Raw genomic sequence first — 22,921 nt, 5'->3', positions numbered from 1 at the left:
TCGATTAGATTCCAGTCTGTAACTCACTCCCGGGTATCTGTTATTCTGTATATAAACACCCCAAACCTCTCGATTAGATTCCAGTCTGTAACTCACTCCCGGGTATCTGTTATTCTATATATAAACCCACCGAACCCCTTGATTAGATTCCAGTCTGTAACTCACTCCCGGGTATATGTTATTCTATATATAAACCCCCGTGAACCCGTCAATTTAGATTCCAGTCTGTAACTCACTCCCGTGTATCTGTTATTCTATATTAAAACACCCCGAACCCCTCGATTAGATTCCAGTCTGTAAATCACTCCCGGGTATCTGTTATTCTGTATATAAACCCCCCCAAACCTCTCGATTGGGTTCCGGTCTGTAACTCACTCCCAGGTATCTGTTATTCTATATAAAAACACCCCAAACCCCTCGATTAGATTCCAGTCTGTAAATCACTCCCGGGTATCTGTTATTCTGTATATAAACCCCCCCAAACCTCTCGATTGGGTTCCGGTCTGTAACTCACTCCCAGGTATCTGTTATTCTATATAAAAACACCCCAAACCCCTCGATTAGATTCCAGTCTGTAACTCACTCCCGGGTATCTGTTATTCTATATATAACCCCCCTGAACCTCTCGATTAGATTCCAGTCTGTAACTCCCGGGTATCTGTTATTCTATATATAAACCCCCCCGAACCCCGCTATTAGGTTCCAGTCTGTAACTCACTCCTGATGTCTGAAGGCACCTCTGTGAAGCTCCCTTTCGTTTGCCTCCTTTAAAAGCTGAAGAGTTCAAGATCTACAGATTTGGAAGGGCCCATTTTTGATGAGGTCTGAGGAGCACTGTATATTGAGCCTTGAACCTCCTTTTAATATTGAGGGGAGGTGGGTGGAGGGTTATGGTCAGAATATTGCAGGTCTTGAGATGGTGGGAGTGAGGGTTTGGGATCAGGGGAGATGGGGTAGCATCAGCTGGCCTGCAGGACAGGGGCCTGAATGTTGGTGATTTTTGGGATGGGGGAAAGGGAATGAGGGGTGACAGATACCTCTTGTTCGCCCTCACCTGATATGGTGGACGGCGATCTTACTGCCCTCCATTTGGGAGACTGAGGAGATTGCGTTGTGTCTGAAGAAGCAGGTGCTGCACGGCCGAATTTGCTAGGCCCTAGCGTTTCCCTGTAACTCAGTGTATGGTTTGGGTCTTTCTCCTCCATTGACACCATCTGCTTGTTTCTTTTGTTCCTCTTTGCCATTCAGAGTTTAACTATCGAGAGGGTGGGGAGGCGCCCACTTCTGATTGGTGGATTCGGCTTTATGGGATTTTCCTGTGCTGGGATTACGATGTCATTACTATTCCAGGTAACTTCAGATTCACTGTTCACACAGCATGATTCATCACATCATTAATAAACAGCCACTGACAGCTCTCTGTCTAAGGCTCACCTGGTGCTGACACAGCCCATAGTGAACATGGAACAGGAAAGAAAAGCCTTGTATTTGTACGGTGCCATTTGCAACCCCAGGCCAATGATGTACTTCGGCCCCAGCTGGAGTATTGTGGCCCATTCTGGGCACCAAACTTTAGGAAGGAAGCCAAGGCCTTGGAGAAAGACAATGGGACCAGGATAAGGGAAGTCAGTTACGGGGAGAGGCTAGAGCTGGGATTGTTCTCCTTAGGGAAGGTTGTTGAGGGATTTGAGGCGTTCAAAATCTACATTGATAAGGGTAAATGAAAAACTTCTTCCACTGGCAGAAGATGAGAAGAGAAGAGATTGAATAGAATGGGCCTATATTCTCTAGAGTTCAGAAAAATGAGAGATGATCTTATTGAAACAGATAAGATTCTGAGAGGGTTTGACAGGGTAGACACTGGGAGGCTGTTTTCCCAGACAGGGGAACCTAGAACATGAGATCAGTCTCAAGATAATTGCTATTACGGGCTGAGATAAGGAGAAATTTCTTCACTCAGAGGGTTGTGAATCTTTGGAATTTTCTACCTCAGAGGGCTGTGGATGCTCAGTTGTTGAGTATATTCAAGGCTGAGATCAATAGGTTTTTGGATTCTAAGGGAATTGAGGGATTTGGGGTTGGTGTGGGAAGGTGGAGTTGAGGTCAAGGATCAGCCATGGTCTTATTGAATGGTGCAGCAGGCTCGAGGGGCCGAATGGCCTACTCCTCCTATTTCTTATGTTCCTAAGTTTGGTAACCAGAGGACACACATTTGAAGTAATTGCCAAAAGAACAGAAATGAGATGAGGAGAATTTTTCTGTACAGTGAGTTGTTGTGATCTGGAACGCGCTGCCTGAAAGGGCGGTGGAAGCAGATTCAATAATAACTTCCAAAAGGGAATTGGATAAAAAGGAAAATTTGCAGGGCTGTGGGGAAAGAGCAGGAGAGTGGGACGAATTGGATAACTGTTTTAAAGAGCCAGCGAATGGCTGCCTTCTGTGCTCTGTCATTCAATAATTCTAAGAAGTGCAGTTGCTGTTGTTTTCAAGGTAAACATGGCAGCTAATTTGCACACAGCAAGATCCCAAAAAAGTGCATAATCTGTATTTAGTAGTGTTGGTTGAGGGCTTCAGGTTGGCCAACAAAGTCACGGGTTTAATTCCAGATCTGAGCTGAGTTTGTTCATCTAAGCTCGTGCACCAGCACTGACCTGATATTCAGATACATTGCTTCACTAGGATCTGGATTTGGGATGGGAGTGATGGGGCCACATTCGCCAAGGATCCACCCGCCAGTTATTATCTGGTGACATTGCACGGTGTGGGAACATCTGGCAGGGACAGGAGTGGGTCTGGATGTGATGCTGTTCATCAATGTCCCACTGCTGCCCGCTGCCTGGAATCACAGGTGAGATAATGGGGGGAAAATGGGATGACTGTGCCAGTGCTCTCTGGTCACCCTCATCAACTCATCTAAATCTCTGCCACCCGTGTCCTAACTCGTACCAAGTCCCATTCACCCATCACCCCTGTGCTCACTGACCTACATTGGCTCCCAGTCCAGCAACACCTCAATTTAAACCGTGTGTTCAAATCCCTCAGTAGCCTCCCTACCTACGTAACCTCCTCCAACTCCACAATTCTCTGAGATATCTGCACTCCTCAAATTCTGGCCTCTTGAGCATCCTCAATTTTAATTGCTCTCAGCAACCTGGATTGTAGGCTCTGGAATTCCCTCCCTAAACTTCTCTGTTTCTCTACCTTCCACTCTCCTCCTTTCAGAGGAGGCTGTTCAAAACCCGCCCTTTGAATCAGCTTTTGGTCATGTGACCTAATATCTTCTTATATGGCTCGGTGTCGATTTCTATCTGATTAATGCTCCTGTTACACATCTCGGGACATTTTACCATGGTGAAGGCACTATATAAATGCCAGTTGACGTTACAGCTGGAAAATTGTACGTTAAACAATGAGCCAATCCATCCGCAGTAGTTTGCATTTATTTTAGCCAAAGGTTCAAGTTGAGGATCAAGTTTTGCTCAGTTCCATTTTGGGATCGGTGAGCGTTTATGCAGAGCTTTCCTGCAGCCCAGGGGGAAAAAAAATCATACGGCATTAAAAAAAAAAATTTCATTTCCTTTGAACACATTAATTTCCTAATTATAAAAAAAGGCAGTTTGACTGACAGTCAAGATTAATCCAATTGGGTAACCGAGAGTCTGTTCCCTTTCCAATTGGTCGTGGGAAGGCTGTGCACCTGGTGGATGGGCCAGTGGTGGCAGTGCAGGGATGGGTCATGAGCCCACGTGATGAAGCCTCCAGGAATACACACAGAAGGAGTTGGCAACCAAACCTGAAAGAGATGCCACAAATGATGATCAAACGGAAGGAAACCTTCAAGGTAGCTGTAACCTAAGAGTACGTAGGTCAAAGGTTACGAGTTCAATTCCCTCCCCAGTGCAGTAGTGTAGCATGTGCAGATCTAGCTCAGTGGTGGCAGTCTGGGCAAAGAGTCAGAAGGTTTTGAGTTCAAGTCCTCCAGCATGGAGATTTAGCACATAGTCCAGGCTGACACTCCCAGTGCAGTACTGAGTGAGTGCTGCACTGTCAGAGGGTCAGTACTGAGGGAGTGCTGCACTGTCAGAGGGTCAGTACTGAGGGAGTGCTGCACTGTCAGAGGGTCAGTACTGAGGGAGTGCTGCACTGCCAGAGGGTTAGTACTGAGGGAGTGCTGCACTGTCGGAGGGTCACTACTGAGGGAGTGATACACTGTCAGAGGGTCAGTACAGCGGGAGTGCTACACTGTCAGAGGGTCAGTACTGAGGGAGTGCTACACTGTCAGAGGGTCAGTACTGAGGGAATGCTGCACTGTCGGAGGTTCAGTACTGACGGAGGATCAGTACTGAGGGCCTGCCATACTGTCAGAGGGTCAGTACTGAGGGAGTGCTGCACTGTCAGAGGGTCAGTACTGAGGAAGTGCTGCACTGTCAGAGGGTCAGTACTGAGGGAGTGCTGCACTGTCAGAGGGTCTGTACTGAGGGAGTGCTGCACTGTCAGAGGGTCAGTACTGAGGGAGTGCTGCACTGTCAGAGGGTCAGTACTGAGGGCGTGCTGCACTGTCAGAGAGTCAGTACTGAGGGAGTGCTGTGCTGTCAGAGGGTCAGTACTGAGGGAGTGCTGCACTGTCAGAGGGTCAGGACTGAGGGAGTGATACACTGTCAGAGGGTCAGTACTGAGGGAGTGCTGCACTGCCAGAGGGTTAGTACTGAGGGAGTGCTGCACTGTCGGAGGGTCACTACTGAGGGAGTGATACACTGTCAGAGGGTCAGTACAGCGGGAGTGCTACACTGTCAGAGGGTCAGTACTGAGGGAGTGCTACACTGTCGGAGGGTCAGTACTGAGGGAATGCTGCACTGTCGGAGGTTCAGTACTGACGGAGGATCAGTACTGAGGGCCTGCTATACTGTCAGAGGGTCAGTACTGAGGGAGTGCCGCACTGTCGGAGGGTCAGCACTGAGGGAGTGCTACACTGTCGGAGGGTCAGTACTGAGGGAATGCTACACTGTCGGAGGTTCAGTACTGAGGGAGTGCTGCACTGTCAGAGGGTCAGTACTGAGGGAGTGCTGCACTGTCAGAGGGTCAGTACTGAGGGAGTGCTGCACTGTCAGAGGGTCAGTACTGAGGGAGTGCTGCACTGTCGGAGGGTCAGTACTGAGGGAGTGCTGAACTGTCAGAGGGTCAGTACTGAGAGAGTGCTGCACTGTCGGAGGGTCAGTACTGAGGGAGTGCTGCACTGTCAGACGGTCAGTACTGAGGGAGTGCTGCACTGTCGGAGGGTCAGTACTGAGGGAGCACTGCACTGTTGGAGGGTCAGTACTGAGGGCGTGCTGCACTGTCAGAGGTGCCGTATTTTGGATGAGATGTTAAATCAAGTCAACAGCTACCCTTAGGTTGTAAAATATCCTAAGACAGTAATTTGAAGAAGAGCAGGGGAGATCTCCCCAGTGTCCTGGTCAATATTAATCTCCTAACCAACATCACTAAAACAGATTCGCTGGTCATTTTTTTCTTGGTTTCCACTCGCATTGCTCTCTCTCTCTCTGCCGCTGCTTTTTCCCCACTGTGCTCTCAGTTCTTCAGCTGTTCTAGCAGTGCTCACTCTCAAATGTAACAGCCTTATTCAAGAAGGGGTGTAAGGTCAGTCTACAGGCCAGTTAGTTTAACATCAGTGGTGAGTAAGGTTTTGGAAACAATAATCAGGACAAAAAATCAACTACGCTTGCAAAGGTTTGAGTTAATTAAGGATAGCCAGCATGGATTTGTAAAAGGCAGATCATGCTTGACTAATCTAATTGAATTTTTTGATGACGTAACAGCGAAGGTTCATGAAGGGAATGCAGTGGATGATGTCTGTATAGATTTTAAGAAAAAGTTCAACTAAGTACCACAGAAAAGGCTGGTTAACAAAATTGAGGCTCATGAAATAGAAGGGTCAGTGTCCAATTGGATAAAAAAAATTGGTTCAAGGGCAGAAAACAGCAAGTGTGGTAAATGGTTGTTTTTCAGACTGGAGGATGGTAGACAGTGGTGTTCCCCAAAGGTCAGTGCTAGGACCACTGCTTTTTTTTGCTATATATAAATGACTTGGATCTTGGAATACAGGATAGAATTTCAAAATTTGCCGATGATACCAAACTTGGAGGAGTGTCAAACAGTGAGGATGATACGAACTGCCTGCAACAGGACATAGATGGGCAAGCAAGTGGCAAATGGAATTTAATACAAACAAGCATGAGGTGATGCATTTTGGCAGAAGGAATAGGGAAAGGCAATATATACTTAATGGCATTGTTCTAAAGAGTGTGCAGGAACAGAGGGACCTGGGAATGCATGTGCATCGATCTTTGAAGGTGGTAAGATATATTGAGTGGTTAGCAATGCATATGGGATCTTGGGCTTCATAAATAGAGGTATTGAGTACAAAATCAGGGAAGTTATGCTGGACCTTTATAAAGCTCTGGTTAGGCCATAACTAAAGTACTGTGTCCCGTTCTGTTCACCACACTTTAGGAAGGATGTGAGGGTCCTTGAGAGAGTGCAGAGGAGATTTACCAGAATGGTTCCAGGGATGGGGGATTTTAGTTACAAGATTAGGGTGGAAAAGCTGGGGTTCTCCCTGGAGCAAAAGAGATTGAGGGGAGATTTAATAGAGGTGTGCAAGATTATGCCAGGCTTAGATAAGTTAGACAAGGAAAAAACGTTCCCTGCAACGCCCTTCCTAACAGCACTGTGGGTGTACTTACACCACATGGATTGCAGTGGTTCAAGAAGGCAGCTCACCATCACTTTCTCAAAGGCAATTAGGGATGGGCAATAAATGTTGGCCTGGCCAGCGACGCCCACATCCTACGAAAGACTGAAAAAAATGAACTGATGGGACAAGGACTGGGGACATAGATTGAAGGCTTTGAGCAAGAGATTCAGGGGAATGTGAGGAAGAACATTTTTACGCAGCGAGTGGTAATGACCTGGAACTCACTGCCCACAAGGGTGGTGGAAGTGGAGACGATCAATCAATCATGGTTTGAAAAGGAAGTTGGATGGGCACTTGAAGGAAATAAACTTGCAGGGGTATGGGGATCGAGCTGGAGAGTGGTACTGCCTGAATTGCTCCATGGAGAGCTGGCATGGACTCAATGGGCCAAATGGCCTCCTTCTCTGTCATAAATTACTCTGACTCTATGACTCATTTATTTCACTTTTGTTTGTGGGATCTTACTGTGCACAAATTGGTTCCACATTTCCTACCTTATAACAGTGACTATACTTCAAAAAGTAAAGCACATTGGGACGTCCTAAGATACCAATCTATTCTTTTTTCTTATTGTGTGTAAAGTTTGTTGATGATTGTTTTATTCAAACCCTGAGACTTTATTCACTGCCTTGCTGATATTCTGCTCTGATGGCAGGTTCCATGGTTGCATTATGCCAGTGTTGCTTGTGTTGTGGGGATTATCGCTGGATTCTGCGTCGGACCAGGTATAGAAATCCTTCTCTACATCTTGTCGAGATCTGCACATCTTCTGCTGAAACCCATCTTTTGTTTGATAATGCTTCTGTGAAGCACCTTGCAATGTTTTACATCCACCTGACCAGTTTGATGAATCAACAACAACTTGCACTTATACAGTGCCTTTAATATAATAAACCATTCCAAGGTGCTTCACAAGAGTGTTATCAAACAAATGTTGACACTGAGCCACATAAGGAGATAGGCCAGGTGACCAAAAGCTTGGTTAAAGAGGTAGGTTTTAAGGAGCATCTTAAAGGAGGAGAGAAAGAGGTGGAGAGGCGGAGTGGCTTCGGGAGGGAATTCCAGAGCTCAGGGCCCAGGTAGCTGAAGGCACGGCCGCCAATGGTGGAGCCATTAAAATCGGTGTCCTCCAGTTTAGTGTCTTATCCAAAAACTGGCACTGACAATGTATTGGACATACTCTCGCATTGGCATCTGAGCCTGGTTCTGGAGCGAGGTTCATACCCAGCATCTCTGCTAATCCAAGCCAGCACATGCCATGTTGAGACGTGGTGAAATTGTGGATTGAGGGAGGGGCCTGGGGACTAAGGGGAAGTGGGTGGGGGGAAAGTATTTGATTCCCCAGCACTGAGAAACCTTCACCTCAACGGCCCCCATAAAAACTTCAGCCTCCCAAGATTACGGGGTTGGGAACAGTAACGAGTTTGAATTAGCAGGAGCACGATCACAATGATAAATGTGGGTCTTGGCGTTTTAGGTAGTTGATTTATTGGTATTGTCCATGAAGAATATATTACATTTACAATAGAGAATGTATTCAGTGTAATTACATCTTTAATTAGTACTTTTCATGGATCATTGTATATAAACAATGATGAATATATCTTCTCTTTTATTCTTAATGAACAATGGCGCTCAACTCAGAGTTCAGATCCATTTTATCACATTAAGCTCTGTCATGGCCATTATGCAAAAATAATGCAAATCTGGACTAAATTGTTCCTAAACTCATCCTCTGAGTATTAGATTAGATCTCTATCTCCATCCCTATTTAAGTAAATGGAGGAGCAAGCCAAGCATTGGAACGTACAATACTGCAGATGACATTTAATTTTTACATTTCAATTTTCTCTTTCTGCTCGCAGTGGGACAGGTCTGTGGAGCAGTGGGAGGTAGGTGGGTGGGTGAGAGGGTAGGGGCCTGGGTCGGAGGGAACGCAAACCGCCTTTCACCACCCCCTGCCCTGCACCCGGATATTATAGGGAGTGGGCGATTATTGAGAATGTACAAATGCACCCCTTTAGATTTGGGACTGATGCATATTCCATGTCGTCCATCCCTGTCAGTCCGAAAGATAAAGCAGGTGCAGATTTTGAGAGGGTGGGACAATGCTGCTTGTTTCTTAAATATCAGTGCAAATAGATCAATGACATTTTGGCACCAATCACTCTTGGAAACTAACTTACTTCTTGCTCTTCCTCCTTATCTTCCCTGTCCACATTTTTGAGTGTATTTCTCCCTCTCACCACATCTGTCTGCGACTCTGCCTCTATCTATCTATGCCTGTGTATCTTTCTCTCTCTCTCCCTATCTGTGTGTATCATCTGTTTTTTGCTCTCCCTATCATGGACTATCACTCTGTCTCTCACTTTCTTCACTGTGTTATCCCCCCCTCTCTCTCTCTCTCTCCCCCCCTAACCCCCCCCCTTTCTCTCTTTCCCTTTATTTCTTCTTCCTATTTTCTCTCCCATTCTCTGACTCTCATTGTTTCTCCCACTTTCCCTCACACACTCTGTCTTTTTCTCTCTCTCTCCCACTTTTTCTCTCTGTCTCTCTCTATCTTGGTTTCTCGCTCTCTCTCCCTCTCTCTTTCCCTCCCCCATCTCTCTCCTTCTCTCCACTCTCTCTTCCTCTCCCTCTCTCTGTCTCACACTCACTCTTTCTGTCCCCACTCTATTTTTTCCTCACTCTCTCCCATCTCTCCCTCCCCCCTCTCTCTCACTGTCTCTTTCCCTCTGTGTCTGCCTCCCTCTTCGGCGGTCCAGCGGGGGTCCCGTTTCTGATGACTGCGGAGCTCTTTACCCAGTCACATCGTCCTGCTGCTTACATTGTTGGAGGAGCTCTCAACTGGCTGTCGAACTTCACAGTAGGTTTTGTCTTCCCGTTCCTTCAGGTTAGTAAAGCAGCAACATTTAATATTAAATATATACCTGGAACACATATGTTTTCAAGGATCTTGTACTAAATAATGCACAGTGTGTTATATAATATATATAGGAGTGTTAGGAATGCCAGAGCTGGCGGGCAGCCATAAAGACGGGGCTAAAATGTGGCGAGTCGAAGAGACTTAGCAGTTGGCAGGAAAAAAGACAGAGGCGCAAGGGGAGAGCCAACTGTGCAACAGCCCCGACAAACAAATTTCTCTGCAGCACCTGTGGAAGAGCCTGTCACTCTAGAATTGGCCTTTATAGCCACTCCAGGCGCTGCTTCACAAACCACTGACCACCTCCAGGCGCTTACCCATTGTCTCTCGAGATAAGGAGGCCCAAAAGAAAAAGAAAAAGAAGAAAAAGATAGGAGTGTTATACCAAGTAACACACGGTGTGTTTTTATATAATATATACGGTGTTAAACCCAGTAACACATAGGGGGTGTGTTATTATATAATATATAGTGCTATACCCAATAACACATGGTGTATTATATAATATATATAGCGTTACAACCAGTAGCACATGGTGGGTTATTATATAATATATAGTGGTACACTCAGTAACGCATGGGCTGTTATATAATCTGTACAGTGTTACACCAGTAACACACGGCGTGTTATTCTATTATACAGTGTTATACCCAGTAACACCTGGTGTGTCATTATATAGGAACATAGGAGCAGGAGTAGGCCATTCAGCCCATCGAGCCTGCTCCGCCATTCAATATGATCATGGCAGATCATCCACTTCAATGCCTTTTTCCCACACTATCCTCACATCCCTTTATGTCATTGGTATTTAGAAATCTGTCAATCTCTGCTTTAAACACACTCAATGACCGAGCTTCCACAGCCCTCTGGGGTAGAGAATTCCAAAGATTTACAACCCTCTGAGTAAAGAAATTTCTCCTCACCTCAGTCTCCTTATTTTGAAATTGTGTCTGAAGAAGGGTCACTGAGCTGAAACATTAACTCTGCTTCTCTCTCCACAGATGCTGTCAGATCTGCTGAGTATTTCCAGCATTTATTGTTTTTATTTCAGATTTAGGGCGGCACAGTGGCGCAGTGGTTAGCACCGCAGCCTCACAGCTCCAGGGACCCGGGTTCGATTCCAGGTACTGCCTGTGTGGAGTTTGCAAGTTCTCCCTGTGTCTGCGTGGGTTTCCTCCGGGTGCTCCGGTTTCCTCCCACATGCCAAAGACTTGCAGTTTGATAGGTAAATTGGCCATTAGCAATTGCCCCTAGTATAGGCAGGTGGTAGGGAAATATAGGGACAGGTGGGGATGTGGTAGGAATATGGAATTAGTGTAGGATTAGTATAAATGGGTGGTTGATGGTCGGCACAGACTCGGTGGGCCGAAGGGCCTGTTTCAGTGCTGTATCTCTAAAACTAAAAAAACTAAAACATTTCCAGCATCTGCAGTATTTTGCTTTAATTTGAAATTGTGTCCCCTGGTTCTAGACTCCCCAACCAGGGGAAACATCTTAGCTGCATCTACCGTGTCTGTCCCTTTAAGTATTTTGTAGGTTTCAGTGAGATCACCTCCCATTCTTCGAAACTCTAGAGAATACAGGCCCAGTTTTCCCCAATCTCTCTTCATAGGACAGTCCCACCATCTGGGAACAAGTCTGGTGAACCTTCATTGCACTCCCTCTATGGCAATAATATCCTTCCTAAGGTAAGGGGACCAAAACTGAACACAGTACTCCAGGTGTGGTCTAACCAAGGTTCTGTACAATTGAAGCAAGACTTCACTACTCCTGTACTCAAATCCTCTTGCGATAAAGGCTAACATACCATTAGCCTTCCTGATTGCTTGCTGCACCTGCATGTTAGCTTTCAGTGACTTATTGACGAGAACACCCAGATCCCTTTGTACATCTACACTTTCTAATCTCTTAGCATATAAGAAATACTCTGCACATCTATTCCTCCTACCAAAGTGGATAACCTCACATTTTTCTACATTATATTCCAGCTGCCACATTCTTGCCCACTCACTAAGTCTGTCCAAATCCCCTTGAAGCCGCTTTGCATCTTCCTCACAACACACATTCCCACCTAGTTTTGTGTCATCCACGAACTTGGAAATACTACATTTGGTCCCCACATCCAAATCATTGATATATATTGTGAACAGCTGGGGCCCAAGCACTGATTCCTGTTGTACCCCACTAGTCACAGCCTGTCAATGCGAGAATGACCCGTTTATTTCTACTCTCTGCTTTCTGCTTGTTAACCAATCCTTAATCCATGCCAGTATATTACCTCCTATCCCACGTTCTTAAATTTTGCTAACCAACCTCCTGTGGAGGACTTTATCAAAAGCCTTCTGAAAATCCAAATATACTACGTCCACCGACTTCCCTTTATCAATTCTGTTAGTAACATCCTCAAAAAACTCCAACAGGTTCGTCAAATATGATTTCCCTTTGGACGCAGTCAAGATGGATTTACATAGAAACATCGAAAATAGGAGCAGGAGTAGGCCATTTGGCCCTTCGAGCCATTCATTATGATCATGGCTGACCATCCAACTGAGTAACCTGTTCCCGCTTTCGCCCCATACCCTTTGATCCCTTTAAACCCAAGAGCTATATCTAACTCCTTTTTGAAAACATTCAATTTTTTGTCCTCAACTGCTTTCTGTGGGAGCGAATTCCACAGGCTCACCACTCTCTGGGTGAAGACATTTCTCCTCATCTCAGTCCTGAAAGGTTTACCCCGTATCCTTAGACTATGACCCCTGGTTCTGGACTCCCCCACCATCGGGATCATCCTTCCTGCATCTACCCTGTCAAGTCCTGTTAGAATTTTAGAGGTTTCTATGAGATCCCCCCTCACTCTTCTGAACTCCAGCGAATATAATCCTAACCGACTCAATCTCCTCATATGTCAGTCCCATCATCCCAGGAATCAGTCTGGTAAACCTTCGCTGCACTCCCTCTATAGCAAGAACATCCTTCCTCAGATAAGGAGACCAAAACTGCACACAATATTCCAGGTGTGGCCTCACCAAGGCCCTGTATAATTGCAGCAAGACATCCCTGCTTCTGTACTCGAATCCTCTCGCTATGATGGCCAACATACCATTTGTCTTTTTTACCTCCTGTTGCACCTGCATGCTTACCTTCAGCGACTGGTGTACGAGAACACCCAGGTCTCGCTGCATATTCCCCTCTCTCAATTTATAGCCATTCAGATAATAATCTGCCTTCCTGTTTTTCTACCAAAGTGGATAACCTCACATTTATCCACATTATACTGCATCTGCCATGCATTTGCCCACTCACTCAACTTGTCCAAATCACCCTGAAGCCTCTCTGCATCCTCCTCACAAATCACCCTCCCACCCCAGTTTTGTGTCATCTGCAAATTTGGCGATATTACATTTGGTTCCCTCATCTAAATCATTAATATATATTGTGAATAGCTGGGGTCCTAGCACCGATCCCTGTGGTACCCCACTAGTCACTGCCTGCCATTCGGAAAATGACCCATTTATCCCTACTCTTTGTTTCCTGTCCGCCAACCAATTTTCTATCCATCGCAATACACTATCCCCAATCCCATGCGCTTTAATTTGACATACTAATCTCTTATGTGGAACTTTGTCGAAAGCCTTCTGAAAGTCCAAATAAACCACATCCATTGGCTCCCCCTCATCAACTCTACTAGTTGCATCCTCGAAGAATTTTAGTAGATTTGTCAAGCATGATTTCCCTTTCGTGAATCCATGCTGACTCTGTCTGATTCTACCACTGTTCTCCAAGTGCTCTGCTATAAAATCTTTGTTAATGGACTCCAGAATTTTCCCCACTACCGACGTCAGGCTGACTGGTCTATAATTTCCTGCTTTCTCTCTACCTTCCTTTTTAAATAGTGGGGTTACATTAGCTACCCTCCAATCTGTAGGAACTGTTCCACAGACTATAAAATCTTGGAAGATGACCACTAATGCATCCACTATTTCTATTTATCAATCAGATCATTATTATCCAAGTGTCCATTTATTATAATAAAAACAAGAAATGCTGGAACCACTCAGCAGGTCTGGCAGCATCTGTGGAAAGAGAAGCAGAGTTAACGTTTCGGGTCAGTGACTCTTCTTCGGAACTAGCAAATATTAGAAATGTCAAAGGTTATAAGCAAGTGAGGCGGGGGTGGGGCAAGAGTTAACAAAGGAGAAGGTGTTGATTGGATAAGGCCACATGGCTGACCAAAAGGTCATGGAGCAAAGGCAAACAATATCCATTATAAGCCCACCGACTCCCACAGCTACCTGGACTACACTTCTTCACACCCTACCTCCTGTAAGGACTCCATTCCATTCTCCCAGTTTCTCCGTCTCCGACGCATCTGCTCTGATGATGCTACCTTCCATGACGGTGCTTCTGATATGACCTTTTTCCTCAACCGAGGATCCCCCCCACTGTTGTTGACAGGGCCCTCAACCGTGTCCGGCCCATTTCCTGCACCTCTACCCTCACCCCTTCCCCTCCCTCTCAGAACCGTGATAGGGTTCCCCTAGTCCTCACTTTCCACCCCAGGTGGGAGGAAACCGGAGCACCCGGAGGAAACCCACGCAGACACAGGGAGAACTTGCAAACTCCGCACAGGCAGTACCCAGAATTGAACCCGGGTCACTGGAGCTGTGAGGCTGCGGTGCTAACCACTGCGCCACTGTGCCGCACTCAAATGATGCCACTACCAAACGCATCTTCCCCTCCCTTCCCTTCAGCATTCCGAAGGGATCGTTCCCTCCGTGACACCCTGGTTCACTCTTCCATTACCCCCACCACCTCTGCCCCTTCCCATGGCACCTTGCCCTGCAATCGCAGGAGGTGTAATACCTGCCCATTTACCTCCTCTCTCCTCACTATCCCAGGCCCCAAACACTCCTTTCAGGTGAAGCAGCGATTTACTTGTACTTCTTTCAATGTAGTATACTGTATTCGCTGCTCACAATGTGGTCTCCTCTACACTGGGGAGACCAAACGCAGACTGGGTGACCGCTTTGCGGAACACCTCCGCTCAGTCCGCAAGCAGGACCCTGAGCTTCCGGTTGCTTGCCATTTCAACACTCCCCCCTGCTCTCATGCTCACATCTCTATCCTGGGCTTGCTGCCGTGTTCCAGTGAACATCAACGCAAGCTTGAGGAACAGCATCTCATTTACCGATTAGACACACTACAGCCTGCCGGACTGAACATTGAGTTCAATAATTTCAGAGCATGACGGGCCCCCCATTTTACTTTTATTTTTAGTTATTTTTTCTTTTTTACGTTTTTTACAATTTTTTGTTTATTTCATTTCATCTTAGTTTGTTCAGTTTGGTTACCCACTGTTTTTTTTTCATGTTTGTACTTGCTGCTGTTCAATCTTCAGTCCGTTAACACCCTATCAGATTTCCAGCATCCGCAGTATTTTGCTTTTATTTTAGTGTCCATTTACTATATCCTTTACAATAGATTCCAGCATTTTCCCTACGACTGATGTAAGGCTAAAAGGTCTGTAATTCTCTGTTTTCTCTCTCCCTTCCTTCTTAAATAGTGGGGTGACATTTGCTACCTTCTAACCTACAGGAACCATTCCAGAATCTATAGAATTTTGGTAGATAATCACCAATGCATCCACTATCTCCATAGCTACCTCTTTCAATGCTCTGGGATGTAGAATATGAGGTCCCGGGGACTTATCAACCTTCAGTCCCATTAATTTCTCCAATACAACCTTCTTACTAATACTAATTTCCTTCAATTCCTCATTCTCTCTAATCCCTTGGATCTCTAAGTCTGGTAGATTTCTTGTATCTTCCTCAGTGAAGACAGACACAAAGTAAGCATTCAGCTTCTCTGCCATTTCTCTATTCCCCATTATAAATTCTCCTGACTCTGTCTGTAATGGACCCACATTTGTCTTAGCCAAACGTTTCCTTTTTACGTATCTATAGAAGCTTTTACAGTCTTTTTATATTTTTTGCTAGCTTACATTCATATTCTATTCTCCCTTTCTTTATCAGTTTCTTCATTCTCCTTTGTTGTATTCTAACATCCTCCCAATCCTCAGGTTTATTACTGTTTCTGGCAACTTTATAGGCGTTTTCTTTTAATCTTATACAATCCTTAACTTCCTTTGTTAGCCATGGTTGACTGCCTTTACTTTTGGGGTTTTTGTGCCTTGAAGGAATGTATAGTTGCTGTAAACTATGTAATAATTCTTTGAAGACTACCCATTGCCTATGTACTGTCATACCTTTTAACGTATTTTCCCAATACACCTCAGCCAATTTGCCCCTCACCTTCATAATTTCCTTTGTTCAAATTTAACACCCTGGTTTCAGATTGAACTACCTCACTTTCAAACATAATGTAAAATTCTGTCATATTATGGTCACTCATCCCTAAAAGTTCTTTTGCAACAATATAATATATATCGTGTTACACCCAGTAACACATGGTGCTATATAATATCGTGTTATATCCAATAACACACAGTGTGTTATTATGTAAAATATATACAGTGTTATACCCAGTAACACACAGTGGGTTATATATTGATAAGAAATGCTGAGGGAGAGAAAAGTAAAAAATCTGGTCCTGAAACTGCTGAATACGGACTTTAACATTAAATGTGTCCTTAAATGACTTTGTAATAAACCACTTGTAAGACTGGGCACGTAGGGGTAAAATCAGCATGCCATCTTTCAGAAGAGACGTTAAACTGGGGTCCCCCCCTTCTGCCCATTCAGGGTATGTAAAGATCCTGTGGCCACTATTTTGAAGAAGAGACTGGTGTTCTTCCTCGTGTCCTCTACAATATTTATCCCTCAACCAACATCACTGAGACAGATGATCTGCTCATTTATTTCATTGCTGTTTGTGGGAGCTTGCTGTGCACAAATTGACTGCTGCGTTCCTACATTACAGTAATCACACTTCAAAATGTATTTAATGGCTGTAAAGCGATTTGGGATGTCCTGATGTCATTAAAGATACTATAGAAATGCAAGTCTTTCTTACCATAATTGAACCAAGGCAAGTGAATGATGTTGAGGTACAAGTCAGCCATGATCGAACCGAATTGCAGAATGGTCTGAGAGACTGAATGGCTTCCTCCAGTTCCTGTATTCTTTGCAAGCTCCAGCTCGCTGGGGAGTTGTGGGAGAGTCTGACCTGCATCAATGTCCACCACAGAGAGGGCACTGCTAATGGACGTCAGCTAAACGTGACTCTGGCACCCTTATACCTGAGGCTTATTCCAAGCTAACACAGAGACATCAGCCGAGCACAGGAGGCACTGTGCTGTGGTTCACAATGTAAACACATTCCTCACCTTTCCCAATGAATGGCAGCAAAATGAGTGAGGGACTGCAAATCCTCCATGTAGTTAGAAAGAACTTGCATTTATATAGCACCTTTCACAACCTCAGGACATCCTGCAGCGCTTTACAGCCAATGAAGTACTTTTGAAGTGCAGTCACTGTTGCAATGTAGGAAATGCGACAGACGATTTGCATACAAGATCCCACCAAACGCACTGTGATAATGACCAAATCATCTGTTTTAGTGATGTTGGTTGAGGGATAAATATTGGCCAGGACACGGAGAAGAACTCTCCTTTCTTCAAAATAGTGGCCACGGGATCTTGATATCCCCTGAGAGGATAGGCTAGGCGTGGCTTAATATCTGAAATGAAAGGGAGCACATCCAATAGTGCAGCACGCCCCCTCTGACAGTGCAGCACTCCCTCAGCACAGACCCTCTGACAGTGCAGCACTCCCTCAGCACTGACCCTCTGACAGTGCAGCACTCCCTCAGCACTGACCCTCTGACAGTGCAGCACTCCCTCAGCACTGACCCTCTGACAGTGCAGCACTCCCTCAGCACTGATCCTCCGGCAGTGCAGCACTCCCTCAGCACTGACCCTCTGACAGTGCAACACTCCCTCAGTACTGACCCTCTGACAGTGCAGCACTCCCTCAGCACAGACCCTCTGACAGTGCAGCACTCCCTCAGTACTGACCATCTGACAGTGCAGCACTCCCTCAGCAGTGACCCTCTGACAGTGCAGCACTCCCTCAGCACTGACCCTCTGACAGTGCAGCACTCCCTCAGCAGTGACCCTCTGACAGTGCAGCACTCCCTCAGCACTGACCCTCTGACAGTGCAGCACTCCCTCAGCAGTGACCCTCTGACAGTGCAGCACTCCCTCAGTACTGACCCTCTGACAGTGCAGTACTCCCTCAGTACTGACTCTCGGACAGTGCAGCACTCCCTCAGTACTGACCCTTCGACAGTGCAGCACTCCCTCAGTACTGACCCTTCGACAGTGCAGCACTCCCTCAGTACTGACCCTCTGACAGTGCAGCACTCCCTCAGTACTGACCCTCTGACAGTATAGTACTCCCTCAATACTGGCGCTGTGGTTTCAGCCTGGATTATGTCAGACTTGAACCTACAACTTTCTGTCTTCGAGGCGAGCACGGTTATCACTGATTATCTTCAGACCTTCCCAGATGGCTGTACCTCAGTCTGAAGCCTTTACGGATGGGAAAGCTGGGGGGTGGGTTGTGGTAGAATGGGGGTGGAGCAATTATGAATACCCCATCCTCTCCTACTTCCTCGACTGAGTATGTAATTTGTGAATCGTTTTTTCTGTTTTCCCAGATGTCTGCCGGTGCTTACTGCTACCTGGTGTTTTGTGGGGTCTGTTGGATTGTTGCCATCTACGCTTACATTGTAATCCCAGAGACCAGAAACAAAACATTTATGGAGATCAGTCAGATGTTCTCCTCCAAAAACGCAGCCAGATACCATGCATCACTCGATGAGGTTCAGCTGAAGAAGTTTAAGGGATACGGGACTTTAGAAAACAGTTCTACACATTTTGAAAGTTCTAGATTTTTCTAGGAATCTTAACGTATGGGTGAATAAAGTAGAGGGTTGGATGGACCTTGTGATAATTTCTTTTGTCTGATTTTGTGTTGGTAATGTAATAACAGTCATCTTATTCGAGCATTTCACAGTTCAAGAAGATCGTCCTCCCTCAGCCCAGAATCCTTCACTGTGTTGAAATTGACCACCCTTGCACCATCTTCAACACTAACTCGTTCTTCCTCAGGACCTCGGTAACCATGGAGCTCTCCCCCTCACTCAGCCTTCCCTTCCCCCTATAATTGCTAGGCTTTGACAAGCATCACCAAACCACTGCTCCTTCGCTCTCCTTAACTTTGGGAGTGCCCCTGCCTCGGTGGTAGCTCTTGAGCCTGTGTCAGAAAGTCTTGGGTTCAAGCTCCACTCCAGGCATTTCATCACCATAATCCAAGCCGACCCTCAGTATTGAGGGTCTGCAGCGCTGGCAGAGGTGCTGCCTTTCGGATGGGATGTTAAACCGAGGCCTTGTCTGCCCTCTCAGGTGGATAGAAAAGATCCCATGAAAAATAGCAGGGAGTTCTTCCTGGTATTCCTTCAACAGGCGTCTCACTACAATCGATTAACAGGTAACATATATCTCACTCCTGATCGTGGGATCTTGCCGTGCACAAATTGGCTGCCATGTTTTGTTACATCACAACAGTGACTACATTTCAAAGTTACTTAATTGGCTGGAGGACCTGTTAATCAAGAAGTGTCACTGTCACAACCCTTGTCTCTAACACAGCCTGTTTCCGCCCCTGCCTTAATTCATCTGCTGCTGAAACCCTCATCAATATTTGGTTACCTCCAGATTTGCCGATTCCAGCTCTCCACAGGCCGGCCTCCCATCTTCCACGTCCGCAATCCTCAGCTCATCCAAAACTGCTGCCTGTATCCTAACTCACACCAAGTCCCGTTCACCCATCACCCCCTGTGCTCACTGACCTGTATTGGCTCATGGTCCAGCAATGTCTCGATTTTAAAATTCTCATCCTTGTATTCAAATCCCTGCATGGCCTCGCCCCCTCCCTATCTCTTCCAGCCCCATCTCCTTCCGAGATCTCTGTGCCCATCCAATTCAGATCTCTTGCACGTCGCTGATTTTAATTGATCCACCATTGGTGGCAGTGCCTTCAGCTGCCTGGGCCCTAAGCTCTGGAATTCCCTCCATAAGCCAATCGGCTTTTCTTGCCTCTTTTTAAATCAGGCCTTAAAACCTGCCTATTTGACTAAGCTTTTGGTCACCTGTCCTAATATCTCCTTATATGGCTCAGTGTCAAATATCTGATTGAAGCCCCTGTGAAGCGACTTGGGATGTTTTGCTATGTTAAAAGTGCCATATAAATACAAGTTGCTGTTGATGGGCTAGGGATCTACAAATGCTGATAGCCCTCCAGTACCTTTCCCGAGTGGCCATTCTTCACAGGTAAGACTTGCCAGGCCATGGGAGCCAGGGGAGTATTAGCCCAAACCTGTCCTCACCCGGGCCACTGATGGGTGATCAGGAGTCAGAACCCTGGCTGATCTTTCTTCACTTGCTTGTTCCTGGAAACCTTAACAGATTCGATCTAGAAGGCGTGACCTGCCAAAGATGCCGGGTGTTATATTTGTATCTACTCTGGAGTAGTGAGCGGTTCTGGCAGAGGAGGGCAGTGCCCGATGGTGCTCAATGCGGTGCAATCAGATCTGGCAACAAGCAATAACTAAATGAGTCGAGTGCTGTAAACATCCGGACCTGCATCCGCCTGGACTGAAGGGAGAGAAGATGGGTGGCTAGTAGAGGCAGTGGGCCTGTTCCACGGGAAACAACCAAGGTGTGAGTGAGGAGGCGAATAAGAAGGTGATGGTGTGGAGGGAGTGAAAATGGAAAATAGGAAGAGTACCGAGTAACATTACGCTACGTGCGAGTGATGAGTGTCGGACTATGCTATACAACCTTGCTGGTCATGAAAGATGAGAGGGCAAAGCTGTCAATTCCATACAATTTGTGATCGGTTTCGGGCACTGGTATCAGTATGGCCTGCAGACTTCTCTCCTCCAAGCTCAGGTTTGTGTGCTGTGTCCTATTATATGGGCAGTTGAGTTTAATGGGGATTGAAAGTGGAACTCCATTTAAAGACTATTTTATTTTTGCTAAGCTAACAGTAAATTTATACAGTAAATTAAAAAAATGAATCACAGGCGCCCTCGGTTCTCCCAAACCACTCATGTTGTCAGACCTTGTGTTGTCTTCATTTGTATCACCTTAATTTAGTGTTAATTATGTTCCTCATTTGCAGAGAACAAGCATTAGCAGCTCACCAAGGGAATTAGCAACACACGGAACTTATACCCAGAGACAGTCAGGCCCATTAGTAAACACACAGCAAGGGGAGGGAAAGAAGCAGAAACAACATTAAACAGGTATTTTGGAGCGCGATAATCACATTGTATGGGTAAGATGTGAAAACTGGTCCAGCCTCCATTCCCCATTTCCCCCACACCACAAACCCCCCCACCCCCCCCCCCCCCCCGGGGGCAAATCGTCCATCTGTGATCTGTGCCTCACTGCTAAAGAGAGCACAGATCAGCAAGGGGATGGATAAATGCTGCCAGCGAGCATTCCGTTTTCTATGCTTTGCTGGATAAAGCTGACTGGGCAGATTACGTATCACTGGCGACCACTTAAATGTCAAAAAACATTACGATTTTTTTTCCGAAAGGAACAATCTATATGCCAAGTCACAACTGAGTTGAAATTAAAATGCGATTTACTCCCAATCATCGTTTCCCCTCCCAGAATACACGACAAAAACAGAAAGGTGAAAAATGTTAGTGTAAACTGATGGGTTCTTTTAACAATTTGCATTTATACAGCTCCTCTAAAATGGTAAAATGTCTCAAGGTGCATCACAGGAGCGTTATCAAAACTGACACTGAGCCACATCCCGGAGATATTCGGACAGATGAACAAAAGCTTAGTCAAAGGTAGGTTTTGAGGAGCCTCTTAAAGGAGGAGAGATTTAAGGAGGGTATTCTGGAGCTTAGGCTTTAGGCAGCTGAAGGCACGGCCACCAGTGGTGCAGCGATTAAAATTGAGATGTGCAAGAGGCCAGAATTAGAGGAGCACAGATATCTCAGAGGGTTGCGGGGCTTGAGATTACAGAGATAGGGACGGGGTGAAACTGTGGAGCAATCGGAAAACAGTGTGGGGGGGGGGGGGGGGGGGGGAGGAATTTTAAAACCGAGGTGTTGCCAGATCAGGAGCCAATGTAGGTCAGCGAGCACGGGGTGATGAGTGAATGGCACTTGCTATGGGTTAGGACATCAGCAGCAGAATTTTTAAACAGTATGTTCTAGGTTTTGTGTCACTGGAGACTGACCGTAAAGGGGAGTTGCTGTATACACAAGTCATTGTGGCAGACGTACTGTAACTCTCTCACCCGCTCTACCCCGAGCCTTTCGCTACCACATGTCTCTCTCTCTCTCCACCTAATGTTCTCCTTTCTCTCACTCTTGCCTTACCAGCTCCCATTGGCCTATATCCACCTGTCAGTCTTACACAGTCTTCTGTCCAGCTCACATTGCCTTTTCTCCAGGTAACAGCACACAGAAGTGTCAGTGAGCATTAGAATCAAACCTCCCTCTCTCTGGGGAGCGACTGAGGGAGTGCTGCAGTGTCAGAGGTGCCGTCATTCAGCTGAGACGTTAAACAGAAGCCCCATCTGCCTTCCAAGGGAAAAGATAGCCTTGCATTTCTATAGCACTTTCACAACCTCACAACATCCCAAAGCAATTTACAACCAATGAAGTATATTTTGAAATGTAGTCACTGTTGCAATATAGGAAATGCGGGAGTCAATTTGCACACAGCAAGCTCCCACAAACAGCAATGACGTAATGGCTAGATAATCTGTTTCCACGATGTTGGTTGAGGGATAAATATTGGCCAAGGTGCAGGGGAAAACTCCCCTGCTCTTCTTCAAATAGCAGCCGTTGGATCTTTTACATCCACGTGACAAGGCAGACGGAGCCTTGGTTTAACAGCTCATTCAAAAGACGACACCACCAACAGTGCAGCACTCCCTCACTACTGCACTGGGACTGTCAGCCTGGATTATGTGCTCAAGTCTCTGGAGTGGGGTGTGAACCCACAACTGCTTGGCTCAGAGGCAAGACAGTGCTGCCCACTGCCAAGGTAGATACCAAAATCTACAATAGCTGTAAATGAAGAAGAGCTGAGGAGTTCTCCCTGGTGTCCTAGTCAATCTTTAGCTCTCTCATTATTATTAAAACAGATTAATTGGCTATTTCCTGTTTGTGGGATCCTGCTGTGC

General features: G+C 46.0%; 1 protein-coding gene across 4 annotated transcripts in view; it reads left to right on the top strand.

The window, feature by feature from the left end:
• slc2a15b (solute carrier family 2 member 15b) overlaps positions 1 to 18,633 on the top strand; it is a 93,314-nt gene extending 74,681 nt beyond the window's left edge. The window contains exons 9-12 of one of the 4 annotated variants that reach the window (XM_068053399.1): positions 1,249 to 1,350; positions 7,410 to 7,479; positions 9,520 to 9,647; positions 18,357 to 18,633. In XM_068053399.1, the coding sequence (XP_067909500.1) occupies positions 1,249 to 1,350; positions 7,410 to 7,479; positions 9,520 to 9,647; positions 18,357 to 18,599 (543 nt within the window). In that variant the 3' untranslated portion in view covers positions 18,600 to 18,633. The remainder of the gene's footprint in view (positions 1 to 1,248; positions 1,351 to 7,409; positions 7,480 to 9,519; positions 9,648 to 18,356) is intronic. The other 3 variants (XM_068053401.1, XM_068053403.1, XM_068053402.1) reach the window with 3 other exon arrangements.
• Positions 18,634 to 22,921: the final 4,288 nt, after the last annotated feature.

The sequence above is a fragment of the Heterodontus francisci genome, chromosome 20 (assembly GCF_036365525.1).
Source record: "Heterodontus francisci isolate sHetFra1 chromosome 20, sHetFra1.hap1, whole genome shotgun sequence".
NCBI lineage: Eukaryota > Metazoa > Chordata > Chondrichthyes > Heterodontiformes > Heterodontidae > Heterodontus > Heterodontus francisci.
This window is presented reverse-complemented; position numbering and strand designations above follow the sequence as displayed.